Source organism: Pezoporus occidentalis, unplaced genomic scaffold, assembly GCF_034315485.1.
Source record: "Pezoporus occidentalis ecotype Australia unplaced genomic scaffold, CSIRO_AGI_Poc_V1 ctg245, whole genome shotgun sequence".
NCBI classification, from domain to species: Eukaryota; Metazoa; Chordata; class Aves; order Psittaciformes; family Psittacidae; genus Pezoporus; species Pezoporus occidentalis.
In genome coordinates this window covers 390,266-414,019 of record NW_026914340.1, presented here as the reverse complement: position 1 = coordinate 414,019, position 23,754 = coordinate 390,266, and the positions used below count along the sequence as shown (strand labels likewise).

The 23,754-nt window shown below is 44.2% G+C and overlaps 1 protein-coding gene across 4 annotated transcripts in view; it reads right to left on the bottom strand.

The window, feature by feature from the left end:
- Positions 1-23,754, bottom strand: part of KCNH1 (potassium voltage-gated channel subfamily H member 1) — a 176,121-nt gene that overhangs the window by 66,922 nt on the left and 85,445 nt on the right. For all 4 annotated transcript variants that reach the window (XM_062622679.1, XM_062622680.1, XM_062622683.1 and 1 more), the window contains exons 8-10: positions 22,477-22,676; positions 18,715-18,967; positions 6,266-6,462 (exon numbers count right to left, since the gene is read on the bottom strand). In XM_062622679.1, the coding sequence (XP_062478663.1) occupies positions 6,266-6,462; positions 18,715-18,967; positions 22,477-22,676 (650 nt within the window). The remainder of the gene's footprint in view (positions 1-6,265; positions 6,463-18,714; positions 18,968-22,476; positions 22,677-23,754) is intronic.

Genomic DNA, 23,754 nt, shown 5'->3' with positions numbered 1-23,754 from the left:
GGCCTCTGTTTTACAGCCCCACTATGTAAACTATTTGTCTCTAGCCAGATCTTCCTCTGTACAAGCATAGGACCCTGAAGCTCAGGGCCATATAAAGTTAAATAGAACATAAGTAACTTCAGAGTTTAAAACTTTAGGAAATGAAACTTTAAGGCAATGCCTCTGAAAGACAATGGAGTTCTTCTGGGCTGAACACCTACGATCACGGCAGAAATAGGAACTGCTTGCAGTCAGTCAAATCCTCTCCAAGTCTGGGTACTAAAAGCTTTACCCGAAGGGGTCTCACAAGCTGAAGGAGACAAGGAAGAAATCCAAGGACACATCCTCCTTAGAGCACAGGATTTCACCTCACTGACAGTCACACCACTTCAACTACCCACAGCAGACACGCAGACCTAACACCACCAACATGTCTCAGAGCACTTCCAGTCCAGGGTGTAAAGAAAACGTGCACAAAAATCTATGAGCTAGATCAACGTTATCTGTTAGAGACACAAAAGTCAAGTAAGTTGTCCAAGGCCAGAGAGAAGATGCAAAAATGCATTATGGAATCTACCAGTGAGGAAACAAATACATTTTGCTTAGACGGCATGGAGAAACAGGGAACGCAAGAATATCCACCTACCTAAACAGCTTTCAAAAGGCAGCATGGGGAAGAACAGAGTACTTCAGTGTCTGCTTACACCTGGAAGGGGTTTGGGGAAATGACAACTTTGCCTCCTGGCCAGCTAATATGGTTTAACTCCCAAGCCGCAGACCCATCCAGATGGCTCAGCCATGCCCAGGGTCCTGGGTTTTCAGGCCTGGAAGACATATGCCAGTGAAACATCAAACCCCTCTTCCCACAGGGCTTGTGGGACTGTTTTGGTGAGTATAAGCGCAGGAGAAAGCAGCAGGCTGTCAGTTTGACCACTCTGAAATCCATCATCACATGGGCCAATATTCTAAAATTGAAAGCTTCACTCTTCTCATTTTCACAAAGCTTTGTTAAAAATCTTCCAGCAACTCAGCCTTCTGCATCAGAAAGAATTCTGGGATATCGCTTTGAACCTGAATCATAAAACAGACTTGGGAAACTTGTCATGTGGAAAGGCAGCACACAAGGCCACGGGTTGGCTCTCTGAAAACAACACGCGGCCAAGCCCCCCGGGATCTACAATCAAGGCTTGAAGCACTCCTAGCTGAAATGTTTGCTCTGAGAAGGGTTCTCTCTCCAGTTACACCTTACAGGACAAAAAGAAGAAAGGTGAAGCTAATGCTGAAGAGGAAAGCACAGTCGTATTTTAAAACCGCTTTCTGAAAGAGGTGGCGGGAGCCCTGCCCAGTGGCACAGCTGGAACGGCATCAGGATAAGCACACCGCTGCATGTACAAAAGCAAGCGATTTTATACCGGCAGGAGACAGACTTCTCTGTTGCAGTCACTGCTCCCCCCAGAAATATGCTCCCACTACGAGCTCTGGCTTTAAATCACACTTGCTTTGTAAAAATGCAGAGCGTTCTTTGCCATTTCCTTCAGTCTTACAAAGCCCCAAATAACGTATCTATGTTCTACTGCATTCCTTCTTTTATTCCAGGACACAAATATCAGCTTTTGGAAAAGCTACTTGCACTTTCCATCACGATACTCCAAAGCATTCAGAATTAGTCATTTAATCTCTATCCAAGCTAAAATGGCTTACTAGAGAAATCTCAGCTTAATAAATTATGTATAAGAATTCTCTTTCATCTAGCGCGTGCGATCATTAGAGCTATAACATCATTTATGGCTGCAGCAGAATGAACTGAGCAAATACACTGTGGTACAACCCACTGTAAGCTAATATTGGTTACAAAGCTCATATACATGGAAATAAGCAACTGCCAAAACCAGAACGCTTGCAAGCGCTGCCAAAGGCCTTTCACATTCGTAAGGAAGGTGCCAGCAAACTTGCACCTCATCCCAAGCAAAAGACACCAGCAAGTAGCTATCATGCAAGCTTCTCCCTCCTTATGGTTCTACTAAGCTGGAGATCCGAAGCCCAGGCTGGAGCCCCAGTATTTACCGGGGAAAAGCAGCCCTTCGTCCATGCGGTGAATCCCGCTGCCCTCCAAAGCTCCATCTCTCTTCCGTCTAGCCCACCTTCCAGGAAGGGGAGTTTGTCACTTGACCATCCCACATACCCCCAGTGCCTGCACCCTGGGTCCTCCCTGAGATTCCAGAAGTGGAGAGAAACGTCAAGTTAACCTGCTCTGATTTCACACCGTCGTTGCAGCAGGAAGTGTTCTGAGAAATCCTCTCGGGTCCCTTTCAGCTGCAAGGCTCTGAGTCTGACATACAGCCGCCTGCAGGCACACGCTGCAGTGCCGGTATTCTTAAGATGCCCCAGAGAGATGCAGCAGCTGATTCCCCCTGTTTCCAATGAGAGGAAAACTGCAGTGACTGGCAGGAGAAGGAGTTAATTTAAGGTCTCCTTTCTCTTTCCCTCTAGGAAAAATAGGAAGTTTTCTAAGGCTGACCGCCAGCCCAATGTAACTAGACAGCTAATAACTTCAGGAGGGATTTCAGTCGCTTGAGGGAACTGCTCAGGGAGCACCTGACAGCGGGCTGACAGCTTTTCAACAGAGTATTTCACTGCTGTTTGTTGAGAAAGCGAGTGAAAGGAACCTGGACAGCCATGATATACCAGGGACAGAGCACTGGAAGCAACTCTCTCAGCCACAAAGCCCTCAGATGTCAGGGGCAGTGGCATTTCGGAACTGCAGCCCTGTTGGAGGGAGCACATAAAGGGGACACGCAAGCAGAAGCATCACAGAACCACAGACTGGTCTGGTTCGGAAAGGAACTTAAGTTCATCCAGTTTAGGACCAGCAAGAAGGAACAGAGGGAAGACGGTTTTTACTTTGCCAAAATCCAGCTCTAGAGTTAATTCAGGTCTACACCAATTGGTTTTGGTACAGCACATCTGCATGTCTGCTTATTTCTGTCACAGTGGATCCAGATGCCAGTAAGTGTGGGGGACATCTGTAAGGTCAGCACTGACCACTGGAACTGAAGGCTCTCAGAGAGGGAGTTCCATCACAAAGGAAGGGGTGGATCACTGGAGGAGACCCCCCCAGTCAAGAAATATGTGAATACAGATGGTAAAAGAGGGGAACAATGCTAAAGCTCACTTAAGCCGAGTGACACGCACCTAGAAAGCATTTTGCATTATGCAGTGAGACTCAGTATCACAGCCAAGTGAAGGCAAAGCACCCTGGAGATGGAGACACCTCTGAGGAATAACCAAATCTAAAAATACACCCAGGAGATTCTTCAGGCAAAAAAATCCCCGTGTATTTGGAATCTGCATGGATATATTTGGGATGAGTATGCAATATCTACACTTCAACTAGTTGAACACTTTGAGAGCCAGAGATGAAACTGTTCATTGAAATGAAGAGTGTAATTCTGGTAGCTATAGTCCAAAGGATATGTAATACATCACAAACAGAACTCACAGAAGGCACCAGTCCATCTGAATTCTACAAAATTCCATGTGCAGAAATAGACCAGAAGTGTTAGAAGCGACAGGCTGGGGAGCTATTTTCTATAAAAGATTCACAGATATTTAAACCCGATTAAATCCCAAACTCTAAAAAGTTGCCTTTTAATGCGCATTATCTCAACTCTCTATAGTATCAGACCTCCTATGCATTTCCAAACGCATCTATTATTTATGTGATTTAACACTGCAATCAGCCTGCCTTCAATGAAATAAATAAAGCGAGTCTGTTAACCCAGAAGCATCAAACTCTCCCATTATCAATCAATGCCACGTTTCTGCTGACTGCTACTCAATTAAAATCTGATTATTTGAATACCTGCATGGAAATTGCTATCAAAAATGTGTCTTTTTAGTAGGAGCATTTTGTGTAGAAACTTGACAGCCCAGTAATCACCACACTGTGGATAGAAAGCATTTTGTAACCTGGGCTGGGAAAAGCTACGCCGACGAACGTGCAGATACAGAGTGGCAGTTCTGGAGTAGGCATTCGTTTCTAAATTTGGGACTTCTGGCTCAGAGCAGATCCAAAATGATGCAACTCTGCCAGCATGGTTGTGAGCTTTAGGAGAGTTGGTCCTTCTATGCCTCAGTTTGTTATTTCTACTGATGTTAAGAAAAAATAAGGAGTTATATATTCTTAGACCATCTTACCACACTACCCACAGTGCTATTTTAAAACATGCCAGTCAGTGATACCGATGCTCTACGAGCTCTCAATACCAAATTCTGTCACTTCTTGTACTTCTTTTATTTCTGGTGTCCTCAGCATAAGAAGGACACGGAGCTCTTAGAGCAAGTCCAGAGGAGGACACGAGGATGAGCAGGGGCTGCAGCACCTCCCGTATGATACAAGGAGGAAGCTCTTCCCTGTGAGGGTGCTGAGGCGCTGGCACAGGGTGCCCAGAGAAGCTGTGGCTGCCCCATCCCTGGCAGTGTTCAAGGCCAGGTTGGACACAGGGGCTTGGAGCAAGCTGCTCCAGTGGGAGGTGTCCCTGCCCGTGGCAGGGGTGGGAGCTGGAGGAGCTTTAAGGTCCTTTCCAACCCAAACCACTCTGGGATCCTATGATTCTTACATAAATTAATACCAGGTAAGTAGCTGGTTTTCAAACTTTTTAACAGGACATCTCTCAGTCTTCTTGCAGCTTCTTTTTCTCCTCCTCTTGCAAAATCCAATATTGTTTGAAAAAAAAAAAGTCCTAGGAGGAAATCCTCCTGTATAAATTTGCTTCTTAGCTTTTAATCACATCCATTTTCTAGCAGAGCTTTGAATTACTTAACCAAAGTGCAGAGATCACATTAGTTTTTGCCCAATGCTGAAAAGCCGAATTATATGATGTTGATAATATATGTAGATAGAAAACATTATCACACTACTTAATTCCAGTAGCCAACTCTGGGTACAAAAAAAATAATCTATACTCCAGGCTTGAAGTCTAATTTTACAAAACAGACTTGAAAGATGAAAAGGTTTCTGTTTTCTCAGGGGTAATTATCTAGGACATACTTGACACCTGGAAGTTACCATGGAGAACTGTCTTTAGGAGCAAAAAAAATCGCCTATCCGACAGGTTTCTTTAGCTGATCTCAAGGATCTTTATATCACGGCATTTTAAAGCAAGTGTGGATCACAGAACAGTTTGGGTTGGGAAGAACAGGTTACTCCAAGCCTGATCCAACCTGGCCTTGAACACTGCCAGGGATGGGGCAGCCACAGCTTCTCTGGGCACCCTGTGGCAGTGCCTACAGCACCCTCACAGGGAAGAGCTTCTGCCTTAGATCTAACCCGACCTTGCCCTGTTTCAGTCTGAACCCATCACCCCTTGTCCTGTGGCTGCAGTCCCTGATGAAGAGTCCCTCTCCAGCATCCTTGTAGCCCCCTTCACACAACAAAGCGGCTCATGTTCAGTTTCTCATCAACCAACATCCCCGAGTCCTTCTCCTCAGGCTGCTCTGAATCACTGCTCTGCCTAACCTGTAGCTGGGCTTGGGACTGCCCTGACCCAAGGGCAGGACCTTGCACCTCACTTCGTTCAACTTAGGTGCTCCAGTGTATTCATTTTCAAATGTAATTCTGTCTTTTACATTGCATCATAAAATCAATTGAATTACAGCTACTACAGTTTTAATCCATTTCTACAGAGGAGCTTCACTTCACTGAGCATTACAGAGAGAATTTCAAACGGGATATTAGGTTATGATGATTCACATTTGACAAAATAACTTGAACTGACACACAGGAAGAAATGGAAAGAGACAAGAACCACGGATAAGAAAATGAAAACATTACAGATAAGCAAAGTAATTCCAAATCGTGATAGGTACTAAAAGAAACAACTCTTGATAGAATCAGTCATGCTCATATTACTTTTCCATTGCCATTACTGTTGTTGACTTTGTTCCCTATATTAGATTTCATACCATTTCTTCCACTTGCTTACAAACTCAAGTTGTAGAAAGTAGGGAACACGCTTTATCACAAGTCCGTAACAGCTCACAAATATGCTGGAATCTGTCCCCTTCAGAGAAATGCAAAATACTCTCCCATATATGCAATCCAGCTCCCTATAGAACTAGAACTGGGATAAATACTTATTGCCTACAGGCTAGTAGTGCCTTAGGCAAGCTCTGAAAAACCTTCTTATAAGAGAGGCTATGGAGAAGAACACCAGAATTCAAGCAACTCACTTTTTCCCATACAGACACTCCTGAAATGGTATATATTAAAACCAAAGCTACTTACCCTTTTTCTCAAGTTGTAGGTCAAGATGAGATTTCTGGAGAAGGAGTGTGAAAAGGCTGTATAGAACTCCAGCACCTTCTGCAAGGCATCTCTCTTAATCACATGAAGATCACAGTAAGTCAAAGCCCGTACATTGGCACAGGACTGGGCGAGGGTAGACTCCTTCCAGAACACGTCCCCAAAAACATCTCCTTTGCCTACAAAAAAGCAGCAGCATTGCTTTCAACAACAGTGCGATTTCCACCAAGGATATAAAAGGACATACATCTCATTTATGCAATAAAAGTTCTACTTTATGAGGTTAGAAAATTCTGTCTGGAAAACAGAAAAGTCTTTGAAATATTCCATAGAACCACAGAATTCCAGACTGGTTTGGGTCGGAAGGGACCTTAGAATCATCCTGTTCCAACCCCCTGCCACGGGCAGGGACACCTCACACTACTACATGTCACGCAAGGCTCCATTGCTAACCTTTTCCATTCATTTTATTGATTACAGCAGCCCTACAAAATTCTGTAAGAATAAACTACAATCAAAAGTGTTTCATGTGATAAGTCCCCTTAAATAGCAGCAAAGGTCTTACTTTCTAACTTGAGAAAAGCAGCTTATTCTTGGTTCATGTTCCCTTCTGACCCCTTTCAAAGAGATTAAGAGGAAATGCTTTCCCCCTTTCTTCCTTTAACTGCCATGCAAAGGCTTTATTTCTTACATCTCTGTTGTTTTCTTAATGTGACCAACAATTACCCGCTACTGGGCCAATAAAAGCATCCTGTCTAATACATCAGTGCAGGTCCAGGCTAGACAGAAACACTGGAATGCATCAGTATGAAAGGAAGTTTGCCCTAATTCGCTAGCTCAGTGCCAGGAAAAATCTGTCTTGATAACAGCATAGAAGAGCAGGCCTCACTCTGGTGGCTCTAAGGCTCTTCAGGTGGCAAGAGGCTCAACAAAGTCCTTCACGAGTTGCGCATGTGTGCTCCTGTACAACGCAGCAGAGGCTCAAGGTAACAACAAAGTCCAAACTAAGAATCATAGAATAGTTAGGGTTGGAAAGGACCTTAAGATCATCCAGTTCCAACCCCCCTGTCATGGGCAGGGACACCTCCCACTGAACCACGTCGCCCAACTAAACCACGTCACCCAAGAAGACCTAGTTAAGCCCCATCCCTGGCAGTGGTCAAGGCCAGGCTGGACGGGGTTCGGAGCAAGCTGCTCTAGTGGAAGGTGTCCCTGCCCATGGCATGGGGTTGGAACTGGATGAGCTTTAAGGTCCTTTCCAACCCAAGCCAGTCTCAGACTCCATCACCAAGATAATACTGACAAGGCAAGAATATTTATCTGTTCACAGTGGAATTAAGAAAACACGGCCATTTCCTTGCCCCCTTCCCATGTGTCCACTCTGTGAGCTTGGGGCAGCCAGTGAAATCCCTGCTGAGGAACACTGCAATGAGGTCATTTGCATCAGTCTGCACAGTACAACCCAGGGAAAAAAGCATCCAAAGCTGCCTGAGGAGCAGCCCCCAGTCAGGATTTCACCAGTTATATCCCAGCTCAGGCTGGGCACAACAGGGAGCGTTTAGGAGAAAGGTGCTCCTTTACAGAGCAATGGTCTTGGTTGGTTGTTTTCCAACATGGTAACATTCCAACAATGCTAACAAGATAAGAATACTCAGTTGTTACCTTGATAACGACCAAACTACACTGCTCTGTTTTGAATGGTACGTTCCTCTTAAACCTCTGCTGTGTTATATCACCATTGCACATCACTTCTAAGCACAAAGAAATACATTCACAGTGTCTTCCGAGTTGTGGTAGAGATAGACGAGACGGTCTCTTGTCTTATAAGCAATACTTTGCCCAGAGCGATTCTCACAGCCAAAGCATCAAAATGCATTACTTTATCGACTTCTCCTGCGCCCTTTTAGGTTTCATTCCCTAAATAAATAGTCATGTGTGAAAGTCAAGACAACTATCTTGAGTCAAGGTGTAAAGAACTATCATGATCAGTTTAGTTCTGAACACTTTGAAGGAGCACAGACTGTATCTCCATTTTAAATGCATATGTATAGGGGGACAACCTGATCCGTTAGCATATGTTTTCTCCACCAAGTTAGGCAAAAGCACTGTAATAATATCCTTTCTTCCATCACTAGTGTCTTTATATGGTGCCAACATACAGGAATACTCCAAAGGTTGCGTATCACTAAGCACAGTGGTAGTTCAACAGCCTGGTGCAGTGAGCAACTTCTCATTTTAAAGGCAAGGACTTTTCACATTTGCAACCATTTAAACATACGCTTTTTCAGTAGATACGTTAAAAACGGCCTAAGAAAAAAACTTTAATGCACATAAATAGATCATCATCCACAAGGCTTTTAGAGAAACAAACACACAATATATTCAAAATTGCAATGAAACAATTTTTATGCACCATAAAAACTGATATGCTTCACTGGGTAAAAATGGATTGTTTGCCTTTGGAACAAATATGCTTTTACTCACAATCTTCCAGGCAATTAGCTAAACAACTCTTTTAATTACTGCTCTGCAATCCAGCAAGCATCCAAATGTGCCCTCACTGATGAGCAACAGTTAGAGCCAGTGGTGCAAGCACAAGGCACAAGAAGCCTAGCTTGTTTCTAAACGAATTTCTAACGTCTCCAGACAAGTTGCCCTACCTTAAAATGACAATAATTATTTTCCTGCCCCGCAGTAACATGAAGAATGATTAGAACAATGCAAGTACAAACCCCACGGAGCTGCTTTGCCTACCCAGGAAAACGACCTACAGCAGGAATTGGCCACATCTTCCTCTTTTTAAAACGTAATGCTGCTTTTCACGTAAGACAGAAAGACACAACTCAAGTGTCCTTCACCTGTGGCAGCATACCCCCTTCCCCTTGCTATTTGTAACTCCCCAAAGCCCCCCCATCCCTGCAGTTTCCTGCTACCCCAGGGAACTGCTTCTCACTAGTGGCAAGGGCAGCACAGGAAGGAGTTGCATGGAGCCAAACCAAGCTGAGAAAAGCAACACGTGAACCAAAGCCCAAGTCAGAGGCTTCTATTATTTAACAAAGAAATAAATCTAAACCAAGAAGTTGTGCTGTTTTCCATCATCAACAACGTGCTTCAAGTCAATCGGGTTAGGAGCCAGTGATCTAGTCAAAAATCAATCCTGTGTTCCAGTTTGGTTTGCAAAGCAAGGCATGTGGCCAAGCACCACACTGCTTTGTTTGTCAGGTGCATTTTCTAAATGATACATACCAAAATAGCAATCTCAGTTGTCAGATTCTGAAATAAAATTGTGGTTGACATTCACAGAAAAAAAAAAATGGGGATAGAGGAAGGAGCAGTAGGAAGTCTTTATATAGCAAGCAGGAATTGCAATTCCACTCGGGAGTATCTGTACTGGATTAGAACAACTGCCCTCTTGTACGTGAGAAGGAACTTCAGTCCATCTCGCTCTGTTTATCTGTTCTCCATAAAGTGAGACCAGTCACTCAGGAAAAAAGAAGCAAAAGGAGAAAAAAAGAGGGCAGATTGAGGGGGTGTTTATCAGAAGCATCCGCAATTGGAAGGCAAGAAGAGCAAAGGGAGACTTCTAAGTGCGCCAGAAGGCGGTTGGCAAAGAATAATGGCAGCATTAGGGAACCTGAAGCAAAAGCCTCTCTTCACATTTAACTCCAGGCTTCCTACATTTCACCTTACCTCTGAAGACAGCTCAAGAAGCTAGAGAAATGCAGATGGCCAGTTGGTTGTCAGTGCTTTGCAGTTTCCTTCCCAGCTTGCAGAATTCCAAACATTTGCCAGGAACACTCTCTGTCAATCACACTTCCAAGTGGATGAGCTAAGCTTTTACCATCAATCATTTATATTCCCTGCTGGATTTGTGGGCTGAGGACCTATTCCACCACCAGCTCAGTAGGCTCTGGAAAGCCAAATGGTTTTCTGCCTTTCATGTTTGCTTGTCTGCTTTAATTATAACAAGTCCCCAAACCCTGACATATTTAAACACTGAAGAATTAGTTCATAAAACCAGCACCTTCTACTGCCATATCTATTCTTTCCCAATTTTTTTCTCCATATTACATTCGCTATTCATCTGATGAGTGAAGAGGATTTCTCTGTTCCCACTGCAAATTCAGCCTAAATCAGACAAAAGGTGAAGCCACATCCACTGTGTCCTGAGAACAGATCAGTAATAAAGATCTCATGATTGCAACTTAGCCAAGTGCTTTGCTGACTCTCTTTCAGAGAGAGAACCATGCTCACACATTGCCTTGATGTGCCTCTACCAGAACAACCCCTCGTTGTTTCACTCGTACAAACAGGAACCATCGAAGACCTCTCAGACAAAAGATATTCCACCCTATGCTCAAAAACTGTGGAGGATTTTGGCTGATAACCCACTTAGCTCAGGTTTTGATTTTGGATGCCTGGGCAGTTTTGGTGTGGTATCAGCTGGCTGAGAAGATGAGGCTATGGATGCATGTGCTGTAGCTCTTCCAAGTCAGTATGGACTTTGGTGGGATTCACACGAACCCAGTGATGGATTTTCAGCACATCAGACAAAATAGTCATGTTTGAGTCATTCTCAAGTCAACAGTAAGAACTGCTACAGCAGCTAACACCAGAACCTAAGCTCAGGTCCCTTCTAGAACTGCCTTCATCAGCATAGAATCATGGGTTGGAAAGGACCTTAAGATCATCTAGTTTCAACCCCGACATTAGGAAGGGATACTTCACACTACACCGTGCCACCCAAGGCTCTGTCCAACCTGGCCTTGAACAGAGGCCAGGGAGAGAGCATTGACCACTTCTCTGGGCACCCCGTGCCAGCGCCTCAGCACCCTCACAGGGAAGAGCTTCTGCCTTTGATCTAACCTGAACTTGCCCTGTTTCAGTTTGAACCCATCACCCCCTGTCCTGTCGCTGCAGTCCCTGATGAAGAGTCCCTCCCCAGCATCCTTGTAGCCCCCTTCAGACACTGAAGCTGCTCTGAGGTCTCCACGCAGCTTCTCTTCTCCAGGCTGAACAGCCCCAGTGTTCTCAGCAGTGGGAGACACCAACTGCTGTAAAGGCAAGCACAGATTCTCTGTGTGTGACTAGTGACTGCTCGGTTAAAAGGATGCTGAAAAACACAAACCACTTGGCCTGATTTTTCCCCTTTCTTTTATTGATTTACTTATTTTCCTCCAGAACACATCTGAAAAGAACATGAAGATCTGAGGTTATTCCATGTCACAGGGTCCTGCCAACTGTATTCAAGTGTAACTCCACTAAGCACAGTGTATTTACCCCTCATGTTCAAAGTCAGTGATGCGAGACTCAGGTCAAACTCCCTCTGTGATCACCACACATCTATTTGGCTCCAACTGAAAACCTTTCCCTATCTTCCCTTCCCTCATCTCCTCCTTACCCAAGGTACGCAATTCAAACTTTCCCATTTTACAGAGAAAAGGAAGATTCAAATAGAGGCACCAGAGCAAAACTATTGTTTCCCCTTGGTGCACTGTTTTAAGGCAACAGCTATCTGCCAGCCAGAAAAAGGAGAGCTACCATTTGGCATCAAGGTGAAGTTTTCAGCGTCCATCCCACAGATAAACTGCACATCTCAGTAGCCACTGGATAGCTGGAGTTTGGTCCTTTCGGCTTGCTGCTTTGGATTTTAAGATTTCTCAAGTGCAACCTGAGACACATAACGAGAAGGGAATGACCAACTGCACTGCAGAGAATATCCCATTTTTCACTAACCTGAGGTTTTAATCACTCTCACCCTCTAGTAAGACCTTAAGGGAAAGAAACCCAGAGTTATCAGTGCCGGGTAGAAACCAAAAGGAGCATTAATACCGATAATAAACTGCAATTGAACTGTCAGTGATGTGCCTGGTGCACAAGCAGAAACACAGTGTTAACTGTTCACGGCTTAAACCACAGCTCGGCAACATTGTGCAGACAGTTTAGTATACAGCTGAATCCATGCTCTCTGTTGAAGCACATTACAGATAAAAACAGCTATTTTAGAGCAGGGATGAGCAGCAACATGAATTAGTTACAGCTAAGATTTCTATTTTTATTCTAATTTATTTGCCTCTCTGAATAAGGCGTGGATTGTATTTCACTACTTGGCTTACTGTGATGAGTAGTTTTAGAATGTCAACTGGGCCCTAGCAGGCTTATTCAGAAAAAGCTGGGAGGCTTCCCAGCATCCCAAACATCTATCCCCGTTTGCTTTTTTAATGGTTACTGTAAAAACACACTATAAATATGTGGTCAGACTGTACAAACTCAGAGGACATGGAAGTTTCCAGCTCAAATAACTAGTCACAACGGCATGTGAATTTATTTGCATTGCTTAAGTAATAGGGAACTCACAGCTCAATCTGTGCTGTCATTTCATGGGCAGTGCTTGCTCGCTGATCAAAACACTTCTATGAGAGGCCCCAACTGCAATACCCTCGGAGTTATTTCCCCACTGACTTAGAAGCAGGCTTTATGTCATAGCTATTGCTTGAAGCTCACATTAAAGGCTCAATGTTTGATTTTCTTTTACTTCAGACGAAAGGATTCACAAGAGTTTAAAACAGTGGATTTCACCTTCTGAAATACAGAAAGTAAATAATGTGAAAACCTCACAACGTTCATCGCCATAGCATACTCCGTTTGATTTAATATTTCTAGCAACTCCTTGAGGATGTATTTAACAACGGTTCGGGAACTTGGAGAAAACAAAGAAAAAAAAAGTGTTATGTGAAGATTCATCTCTTTGATTATATTTTTAACCTGCTTTTTCAGTGAAGACAATTATTTTTCTTCCTCCAAACTTCTGAGACAGAAAACAAACCCTGCCCAAAACACAAATGAAAATTAACTCTGTTCAACTTCCTTCTTAAATTACCATTTCTGCCTCTTCATACCTCTGTTTGGAATATGCACTCCAACACAATGGCAAGCCTTCCTAATACAGCCTGACGCATAAGGAACATGCTGGAACAGAGCTCCTCATCACCACATCCTAACTTCAGCTGCCAGTGTGGCATGGATCGCTGCTGCCAGTAACCTGCCAGACTTGGGCGACACGGCCTAGTGTGAAGTGTCCCTGCCCGTGGCAATGGAGTCGGAACTGCATGAGCCTAAGCTCCTTTCCAACCATTCTGTGGTTCTATGATCTCTGGAAGGGGGCTTCTTCCACGTGTGGTGCTGTCAGACTACTTGAAAGTACTGTGAGAGTCCGGCCATTGAGCTTGTCTCAAACACCCCTTACACCGCATCATGCAAGAGACGAGAAACTGAGCTTGTCTCCGGCATCATCTGCATCTGACCATGGGTGGCCTGGAGGGTAAATGAAGTAAATAAGGGTGATGGCTCTCGATACTGCATAGACAGGGACTGTTCTGACCCCTTTGTTCAAGGCTGAATGCTTACCTCAAACTGACTTAGAAGATGGAGTCAAACAGCAGACATCAGGATATGAGGGACAACAAGCACCCAGAGGACCCTTTGGGAGCCTCAGCTTTGGAACTGCACAGGTGATCACTGAACTACACGCGTCATTATCACAGTAATGCCTCTCCACACCACACCTCACATGCAGATTATGGATAACACCCCAAAGAACGTGAACATAAAAGGGCAGGGCTCAGGTCAGATGGGGAGCTCCCACCACCACCAATACTCTGGGTAAAGAGGACCAACCAGATGTGCTGGATACACGGGGAGTGATACTTGTTCTCTTCGCCCTCTCTTTCTCTCCCTTTCTCTCTCTCCTCCTATTTTTCATTGAATATTGACTAAACCTAAGTAAAAACATGTGGCACAGGACTTGCTGATCCAGTTAAAGTGATCATTGCTGAGTTTATTATATCTAACCACACGCCTTGTCTTTTGTATTAATAAATCATAAAACCGACCGATTGGTGGTGTTTCACCTTAACTCAGTACAAGGGTATCAGGAGCTTGGCTGCTGGTCCCGAGGGGAAGGAACTCATCCTAAATGACATTAGGCAAAGTTGCAGAAATTCACAACAATAAAACGTTAAACCACGGGGAAAAAACTCCCAACAATGTGAAGTGCCAAGAAGCTCACTGCTGAGGCCTCTGTTCACAGGGAATACCCCTCTTATTTCAGCAGGCATTAAGCAAGCGGTTTAAAAATCTCTTTCTCCCACCCCCTGCACAGTCTTAGACCATCTATACACAGCAGCGGACAGCAGCTTTGGTGATTCCTGCTTTTAATGCTCTACCAGAAGTTAGATGTAAAAAAAAAAAGGCATGCCTGGCTGAAGTCTCAAAATAGGCAACTCCCGAGGCCAACCCATATTACGTTTTCTGGATACCTGGAGCACAGGAACGAGGAACAGTCTTTGCCCAACAATATCACATGGAACAAACCTGTATTTCTCAAGAAAGAAACCTCTATTTCTCAAGTTTTAACGCTGCTCCTACATCCACCATGAAATTAAAACTTGGCATTAAAGTAGACCTCTTCGTGCCACTGTCTTTCAAAAGGTTTAGCTGGCTCTCCAGTTCTAATACTTCGGACACACATTGAGGAAACCAGACTTTTAAAACTGTTCCTTTAGTTGACGATCACTAAATCAGAGAAATAAGCAACTTGTCCGACCTGCCTCTGTGTGTCGACCTGAAGCAACAAAAGCTTGAAACTATAAATAGAAAAAGCACAATAGGCCTGCTGAAGATAAAGCTGGATTTTAATCTCAAGCATTCCTTTTGCAAAGCACTGCTGGTCACATCAGTCTTATTCAATAGCACAAACAATGCTGTGACGTTAATACCGTCTTTGAAAATAATAAGAAAACTCTAATGCCATCCATAATCCTGCCACCACTTCTTAAGCCTGAGAGCACAGCAGCTTGGCACTTTGAACACAGCAGGCCCTACATTTCAAACTCAGGTGAAAAATGAAGGGCACGAAGGTAAGTAAGTGTCGTGGTTTAAGCTTTCCAAAGACTTGGCATTCTGGGGAGACCTTACAGCAGCTTCCAGTACCTAAAGGGAGCCCAGAAGAAAGTTGGAGAGGGACTCCTTACAAGGGCCTGTGGGGACAGGCCAAGGGGAATGGCTTTAACCTGCCCGAGGGGAGACTGAGATGAGCTCTTAGGCAGAAGCTCTTCCCTGTGAGGGTGCTGAGGCATTGGCAGATGGTGCCCAGAGAGGCTGTGGCTGCCCCATCCCTGGCAGTGTTCAAGGCCAGGTTGGACACAGGGGCTTGGAGCAACCTGGTCCAGTGGAAGGGGTCCCTGCCCGTGGCAGGGGTCGGAACTGGGTGAGCTTTAAGGTCCCTTCCAACCCAAACCAGGCTGGGATTCTATGATTAAGTAATAAAAGGCCCCAAACCACACAATTAAGTTCTGAAAATGGGGTTGTACACAAAGCAGTTTAGTTTAGGGAAACCTGAGCTAGCTCAGGTATGAGGGACAGTCTAAAGATAGCAGCCTGGGCCCTTAGCTTACCCAACATCTTCAAGTGTGCCGAGAAGCAATCTTCACACACAACTGCATGGAAGATGCAATGCTTTTCCACTGTGAACATCTACAACAGACAACACTTCTGCACTGCTCTTTTTCTTCCTTTGAAATAAACCATCCCCTTGCAGTTTGCACTGTCCTATCTGGATGCAAATCTGTCCCACGAAAAGCCAAATCAAACCTCTTGTGTCTGCATCGGAATGAAATGCTCGTGGCTAAATGAGTAAGCTAAAGCAATTGTAAAGAAAACAAACAATTATTCTTCTAACGTTCCTTTAAGATTGCAATTAGATCAAATTAAATCAGCAGGAATTTCTCCACACAAAGCAAACGGAGCATTTAATATCCTGCTGAAACAAAACACGGCACCCCAAGCTCTCCTACAGAATCACGTTCAAAGCACAGTCTCCAGTAAGAATAAACCATCTGTATTTCGGGCACATCCGATGTTCACTTCCTTAGCTCACATGTGATCTTAAAAGTAAATCTGTGCGTATCCTTTGCACAATTCCCACCACCAACGTCCCCCCCAAAGTGATATATTCCACTTTCCCCCGATGGGGAAGGCAGCAGCCAGGCTTAAGCTACAGATTCCTGCTCTTGACATTCTGCATACTTTGCTCTCATACTTGTATCTACATTATGTTATTTCCCTCCAGCTTTGATAGAAGCAGAAGGAACAGCAACAGCAAACTTGTCTTTGTGGAGGCCAACGATATTCCTTCCTCACAGTAAACTACTGCCTTAATTTCCCTTTCCATCTCATTCACTTCCCCTGCCCTTCGCGGGGGCAGGAGTTGGACTCACAGGTCTCTTCCAAGCCCAGGAAATTCGATGATGCATTCTCTCTGCTAAACCAACAGTTTCTTCTTTTGAAAGTTTTTAGCTCAAATAAGGATAGCAAGAACACAGTAAGTGCAGAACAGCATAAACTATGTTACTCTTGGGATAAGCTAGCTTTTCTGGGGGGCTGTATTTTCCTTGCAACTAAACCTAATGGTAAATGTTACCTGTCTCCTCCATGGCTCAGCTTTGAAGATCACAGCGGTTCTCAAGCTTCGTGTTTTAATTGCTAAATAAAGACTTAAGAGCTCCCAGTCTGTAAGCAAATCGGCAAGCCTACCCTCCAGTCTTCCAGTCCATGCACACCGGTCCCCCTGCCGTGGTCAGTGAGACCACTTCAGCAGCTCTGAAGAACTCTCACGAGTAAAGCTCTGCTGCTCAGCCAGGCCCTCCAGGAGTCCTTAACTGCACATCTTGCAGCAGCGTGAACATTTAAGGACAAGACCCTGGCTTCCCCACTGCTACCGAGGAACAGCAGCCTCTCACCCTACTTCCAAAGGGTCTTCTCCTTCCTCTCTCCAGCTTTTTACTGGAGTGTTCTCCTAAATGTCAAAGCTTACCCCGATTTCAAGCAGAAAGGCTGGGAACCAACCTGGCTCCCAGAGCCTCTTGCCTCCTTCAGATCTCTCAGAGCAGAGGGATCTTCTGTTCCATCCTACGGAATCACAAACACATCCCATTTCATTTGACTTTCCTCTCTGACTGCAGTAGTCACAAAGCCAGACAAATGACTCCAACTTCCAAAAAACTAAAGGTGTGGAGGGAAGGGGATCAACAGTTACTGCCCCAGAAGAACAACAATAACAAACTATTTCTATTCATTCAGATACCAATGGGTGAACTTCAGCTCTCTGTAGCTATCACTCTGCAGCAGCAGAGATTAGGATTTAAGTTTCCTTAGCAATGATTTCTCAAGGAATGTGGGCCAAGTGTTCATCTAAAGTGAGGATTATGATAAAACACAGAAGTTACTGCTAAAGAGGAGGAGAAAATTAGGCTCTTTAAAGGACATTTTGAACAAATCTATTTCGGTGGTTTTTTACCCGTACTGATTACAAAGAGCAGCAAGATGTTTTAAGGTTTTCTTCTTGTGATGGCCACAGGAGGAGGTATTAATGGCATAAAAGGTGGCACAAACCGAGAGGCTTTATCATATAGCACTGAACAGCACAGGTGATTTCAGAACAGAAGAGAACCAGTTATCTCCTTTTCACCTTTTCAGTTTCTTGTGTGGCACAAAATAGGATGAACTTGATTCCCCAGGACAATAAATTTACCCTATGCTACATAGTCAATCCTGTACACAAGTAGCGAAAAACAACTCATTTTCCAGTAGACATTCCACCTAGGAGAGCTACCTGTACGTGTTCAGAAAGAGGAAGATTACCAAGCTGTTTTGTTCCCTCTTTCCAGGCTGCTTTGAGTGACAGGTACTGGATTAAGCCACTGTGAGCATTTACTTTATCACATAAGGGTCTGACAGAATCAGATGATAAGTAACACCTCCTGAATGCTCCAGCCCCATGATTCATCTACACCTATTGCATTATCACACTCTTTTCTCCTAGCTTTGCCTCAGAACGTTGGTCACACCACTATCAGCTTCTTCTCAATGCCTCCACCCTGAAGCTGTCATTCCAAGTTAAGAAAAATCAACTCTAAATTATTATATTACTTTGACTTTAAAAGAGATAAATATTATTTCAGCACGAGATACTAAATAAATCTGCTTGGGAAGTTTTCAGCAAGTTGCATTATCACTGGGAGGGACACAGGGAAGCCAGGCACTTGGAAAAAAAACCCAGTTTTCTGAAGTTCTCAATGGAATTTCCAATGCAAAGAGATGTGGTGAGACAGGCGGAACCCCAATGACCAGGATTCCAACGCTCAAGTACAGTTTCCACTGACCAGGAGTAACAGGCTTGGAGGAATCTGGAATTGAGATGAATGCCCTTTGCATTTACCTATGTGGAACAGGAAGGACAGTAACATATACCTCACCAGGCTGTGGCTGAAGCTTTCGAAAGAATGAGTTAGGTGCTAGAGTAGAAGAGGCTATAAAAATGCTCTAGGCATCTGTACTTGCACACAGTGCCTGTAATCAGCTGTGAAACTTACCCAATATAGCCACGACTTCATCATCCTGGATCACTTCCAAAGACCCCGAGACCACAAAGCAAAGGCTGTCGACGCTCTCGCCTGCGTGGTAGATCAGGTCCCCCGGAGCACAGTGCACTGTCTGGAATTCCATGGCAAGAGCCCGAAGGCACCCATCACTTGCTAGCCTGAAGGCTGGGTGCTCCTTGAACACTTTGCGGTTCAGATGCACGCAGATATCTGCTCTCATGTCCTTAGGGCATATCTGCAACACCTGAGAAGGAAATCGGGTCGTTATTTCCTGTGCATGGCTCATATTTTACTACGCAGGGTTTAAGAACTACTTTCCTCCTTCTTATAAAATATGTGATCTCAATCTGTCCGTTTATTTTTATATTATTTATACAGATAAGCCCCAATACATGCTCTGCTTTCCATACCTGAAGGGAAAACAACGTTTTCATCTCAGCAACATGCTCTGCTGGATATTGAATTACTAGGAGAAGGCCTCAGGTTTTTAAGACAATAGAACACTGCACAGCAGTACAGAAAGTGGTGGAGAAAAGCTTCCTGAAGGATTGTTTCTAGAGGGTAGGTCACTCTTAATAGATACCATAAAAAGCCTGCGCAAATTAGGTACTCCAAGCGAGAGAATATTGTATAGAGAACTGTAATCTCATATTCCTTCTGCAAAAAAAAAGTTATTAGAAGTTTCATTAACTGCTAACGCTGAGATTTGCAGGCATTCAAATTCACCCCTCAGTGGCAGTCGCTTTGTTCACACAAGAAAGGGACCTTAAGGTGTGTTGGGCAACTTCTGATCTCCCGAATGCAGTGCTCCTCAGGGCAATTCCTGACGTGTGCTCCTAAGGGTACACAGACTGATGCTTAGCACAGCGGGTACCAGTCAGGGCCATTTCTGAAGGTTTTCAATGTAATCCACCAGACAGACGAGTGCACAGAATACAGAATTACCACTGCATGTACAGATTTAAAGTTCCTGGCAAAACCACTGGAAACACATTACCGTGAACAGGATTTGGGGATGATAAAACCCTTGGAGGGTAGCCTGCGATGAAGCACATCTCAGGACGTATTATCTGAGAACAACACTGAGTGCTACAAGTCTGCCTCATTATTTTTTTTTTCCTCAGTAATAACTATTCCATTCGATTTAGGAGGACTCTGGGTGAGCTTCAGAGTTACTCCCACACATTTTCCCGCATGGAAAGTGATGGCTGCTTCAATGCAAACGCTCCCAGAAAACACAGGAAGAACTAGGCTACACATACACCTTGCAGTGGGGGTCTGTGCAAGACCTGAGCAGAGAACCAAGCTCATAACTCCGCGCATGGCACTGGTTCCAGATGCCCCACTTGCCACTCCAAAGGCAAGTGACTCTGCCACCAAAATCATCATCTTTGGCTCACCTCCAAGCAGACTGCTCTTAAGTGTAGGGCACTCATGGATGATCTGCCTTGGCTGCCCCACTGGGAACAGCAGTCAAACCTGCCAGTTCTCCCTTTTCCAGGCTCCCAGCAATGGCTTGAGGCAGGAAGAGCAGCATTTAACACAGAACAGGGGCAGTGGCCACAACTGTCTTTGCAATTACCTCATTTACTCTGGCAAAAGAACCATTTTGTATCTGCAGATGCTTACCAAACTGTGCTACTGGAACGACACGCACACACTTCGCAGTTACTTGAATACCATGCACAAAAAGGGTTGTTGTAATAGAAATAGTAGCACGAAAATCCGAATGTTCAAGCAAGTATTTACACAAAACCCCCTTCATTTCCCACTCTAAGGCAAAATTAACTCATTTTCCATTCTCTATTTAAAGAAGTTGTCTCTGGACTGAAAAATTAAATGGATTAGAGACGTTTGAGAATTACAAATGGTAGAAAACCATTTTTGTGGGAGGTAAGGAAACATCTTCATGGATTCGTTCTAGAATCTTTCAGCAGCTCTTGGTTAAATTTTGGTATGCTGCTATTTTCCAGACTTACACACTTTGCTTCTAGCTGATTATTCACTCCTTGGCATGCCTGCAGTTAACAGTGAACTGACAAGTAACGTGGCCTACAAGAGTGTAGGCATCGAGTCTGTGCCAAGTTCACCTTTAGAGTATCTGCCTCATGTGTAGAAAGCTGCTCTGCATTACACAGCAGCACAATTACCACTGTTCTGCCCCAGCAGCAATTCATGATTTATTCATTGCATGACAACCTAGAAGTTATGCAGAGGCATCAAACCAAGAGAGCTCAAACCTGAGAGTTTCTGGATTGGCACAGCCATTAGTCACTTTTACATCTGCTAGCTTTTGTATGCAGATGAAAGTTGATTTCTTGGGTTTACAAGTCATCGCTCCCAGCAGTTCAGTTCTGCACGCCCCAGTTATTGAAAACAACATGGTATTAAGCTCTTTGATGTCCTTACAATCGGAGACTTTTTTGCCTGTTTATTAAGATAATTCTTAAAGGCGACACCGAATTGTGCTAGGTTGGGTTATCCTGCTGTCTCCAAAGGCATTCTCTTCAAGCACTTTTCTCCTTATCAGAAGTCAAGAATGAACTTTGAAGATAAGCTAAACCAAACGTGTTTTACATAGCCATTTTTTCTCTTTGCTTTGTTAAAATGATGAGAGGAGCTTGTACTGGGGGATGAATGAAAGCGCAAGCATTCATTACACTATGTATCCTCAGATATTGCCTCTCCACCTTCCCCAGATGCGCCTACCTCAAACCCACAGGGCTGCACACAGGTATTTGGTGAGAACAGAGGCAGAGAAGCCTCAAATCAGCACTATCCAATACTAAAACACTATTTCTTTCTGAGAGCTAGTATGGCAGACAGTGCTTCCCACGATTACGGTCTAGAATTTAAAAGGCATTTAGGAAAGCAAACAGCATCCTGTGTACCCACTGGTCTCCAGAGAGCCCAAGTGCAAGGCCACATCTGCTCTACTCTTCCGTAACGATGCTTTAAAACTAGACAGAAATGAAACTGTTTGCTCTTTAACTACATCACCTACAGAACAGACTACTAAATGAAGCCTCTAACCAGAAGGCTGGTGACCAGAGCATTGGTATGGTTCCTGAATGAAGCACCCCATAAATCACATCTCTTTACAAGCGGTAAGAAAACCAGTATCTATCTCCACAAAAGCTGGCAAGTAATATGAAAGCAGCAAGTAGCTGCATTTGGTGTGGTGAAGGGCCATTTGTTATTTTAAAAGACACAGTGGGAACTGACTTCTAAATTCAATGAATTAGGATGGTAACATTTGCCTCACATAAGGCACATTTCACATAATAAGCTGGGACAGTGATGACTCCCAGCTTTCATCATTATCTTTACCTGCACACAGAGTATCACATTCTACAGAGACAAACCGGATTTTACTTTGCATTCAGGCCCAAAGAGCTGCAAACAATTTCACACAACAGAAACAGTATTTTTAACAAATCTCATTTGAAGAAATTCTGAGGTTGTGTTAGAATTTGGAACCTTCTTTGTTTACTGGAAAGCAAGCTCTTTGCTTCATCATTTTCGCACTATTTCAACCACATCACCAGAAAAACATAGATACTTCTACCACTAACATATGTCAGTATGACAGAACACTTGAAATGCTGTATTTGAAAGTTTAAAATTAAGGGAAGCTACTACTTGGAACTATTTAAAGAGTATTTGTCTTCTTTCCTAAGAAAGTACCTCCTGTTTATGTTCATGAAATGCTTTCAGGATGTGACCTCTTTCCTTGCAGTTTAATTTCCTTACCTTTTCAGTATCTATTCCTCTGGACATTGACCAGGTGGAAACGATGTAATCCATCACACGTTCACTCAGTCCTTTAGGGACCTGGTAGAGCTTTAGAAAGTCCCGGACGCTGTTCAGCATTTCATGGTATCTGTTGGTATTAGCATACATTTGCTGAAATATGGTTGTCACATTACCAAAAATGGTTGCATACAGAAGGGCTGTAAAAATAGAAGAAAAAAAAAAAACAAAAACAATGGCTATAATACATAGTAAGTTGTGCTGATCAGTCTGCGTTCCACGGTGCTTTAAGACTGGAGATGCCAGGCCCACGCAATAGCAGTTCTTTGTTACGGAGGCCTGATAAGCACAAGCTCCTACAGGTCACCCGCAGCACTACAAACCGAGGACCAACCACCCAGTTTTCCGATGGCAAGCCCTGCAACACAGAGCTCCTGAAACACAGCCCTTTGTCCACAAAACAACTCTGCAGTATCCTAAACCTTAGGAAACCACAATTTCTACTGCGACACAAGAATTTTAAGACAAATGGCTTGACGGCAAATACCTTCAAATTTCATCTCTGGTTTACAGCACCTGTGTTGGAATGCCATCCGTGACAGATTTCAAAGCTTTAAGTGCATTACCACAGCAGTAAGCCGAGTCATCATTACCCACCTCAGTGTGACAACAACAATGCATCAAAGCACAAGATGGAATATGTAATAAACAGCTACCACGGGTCAGTGCTTTACAGATGTAAGCTTAACGATACATAAAAACTCACGTTACGTTTCCTATTTTTCAGGCAGAAAAAAGGCAAGGCCTGAGGCAAGAGCTGGAGCCCTCAAAGGCAGCCCACGGCACAGCCCTTCTGACTTCATTCCACACAGTCGTGAAGCCAGCTGGTTCATCGAGATGGGTTTAACAATAAACACGGGGAAGGAAAAAAGGCAGCCATTCCAGGTGTGGAGAGAAGCAGACGGAAACACACAGGAGTCGAGAAGATCCGCCTGCCGAAGCCCAAGACAGAACAGCAGCCTCAACGGTCATGTTTTGATGGCTTGCAGAAGCTGGGGCTCAGGCTCTTCCAGCCAGCCCAGCCTGGAATGAAAGGGAAGGACAGGAAGCTTCCAGGGGAGCTTTCCTCTGTAGTGAATTGGGTCAGTGACACGTGGGAGACCGGCTGTAGAGGAACAGTCTGAGCGCAGATGCACCAGTAACCACCAGTGAGTGCTAGGGCTTGCTGGCGAAGTTCTTCCTCTTTATCATTTCCTGTACCCCAAAACAAGCACCAAA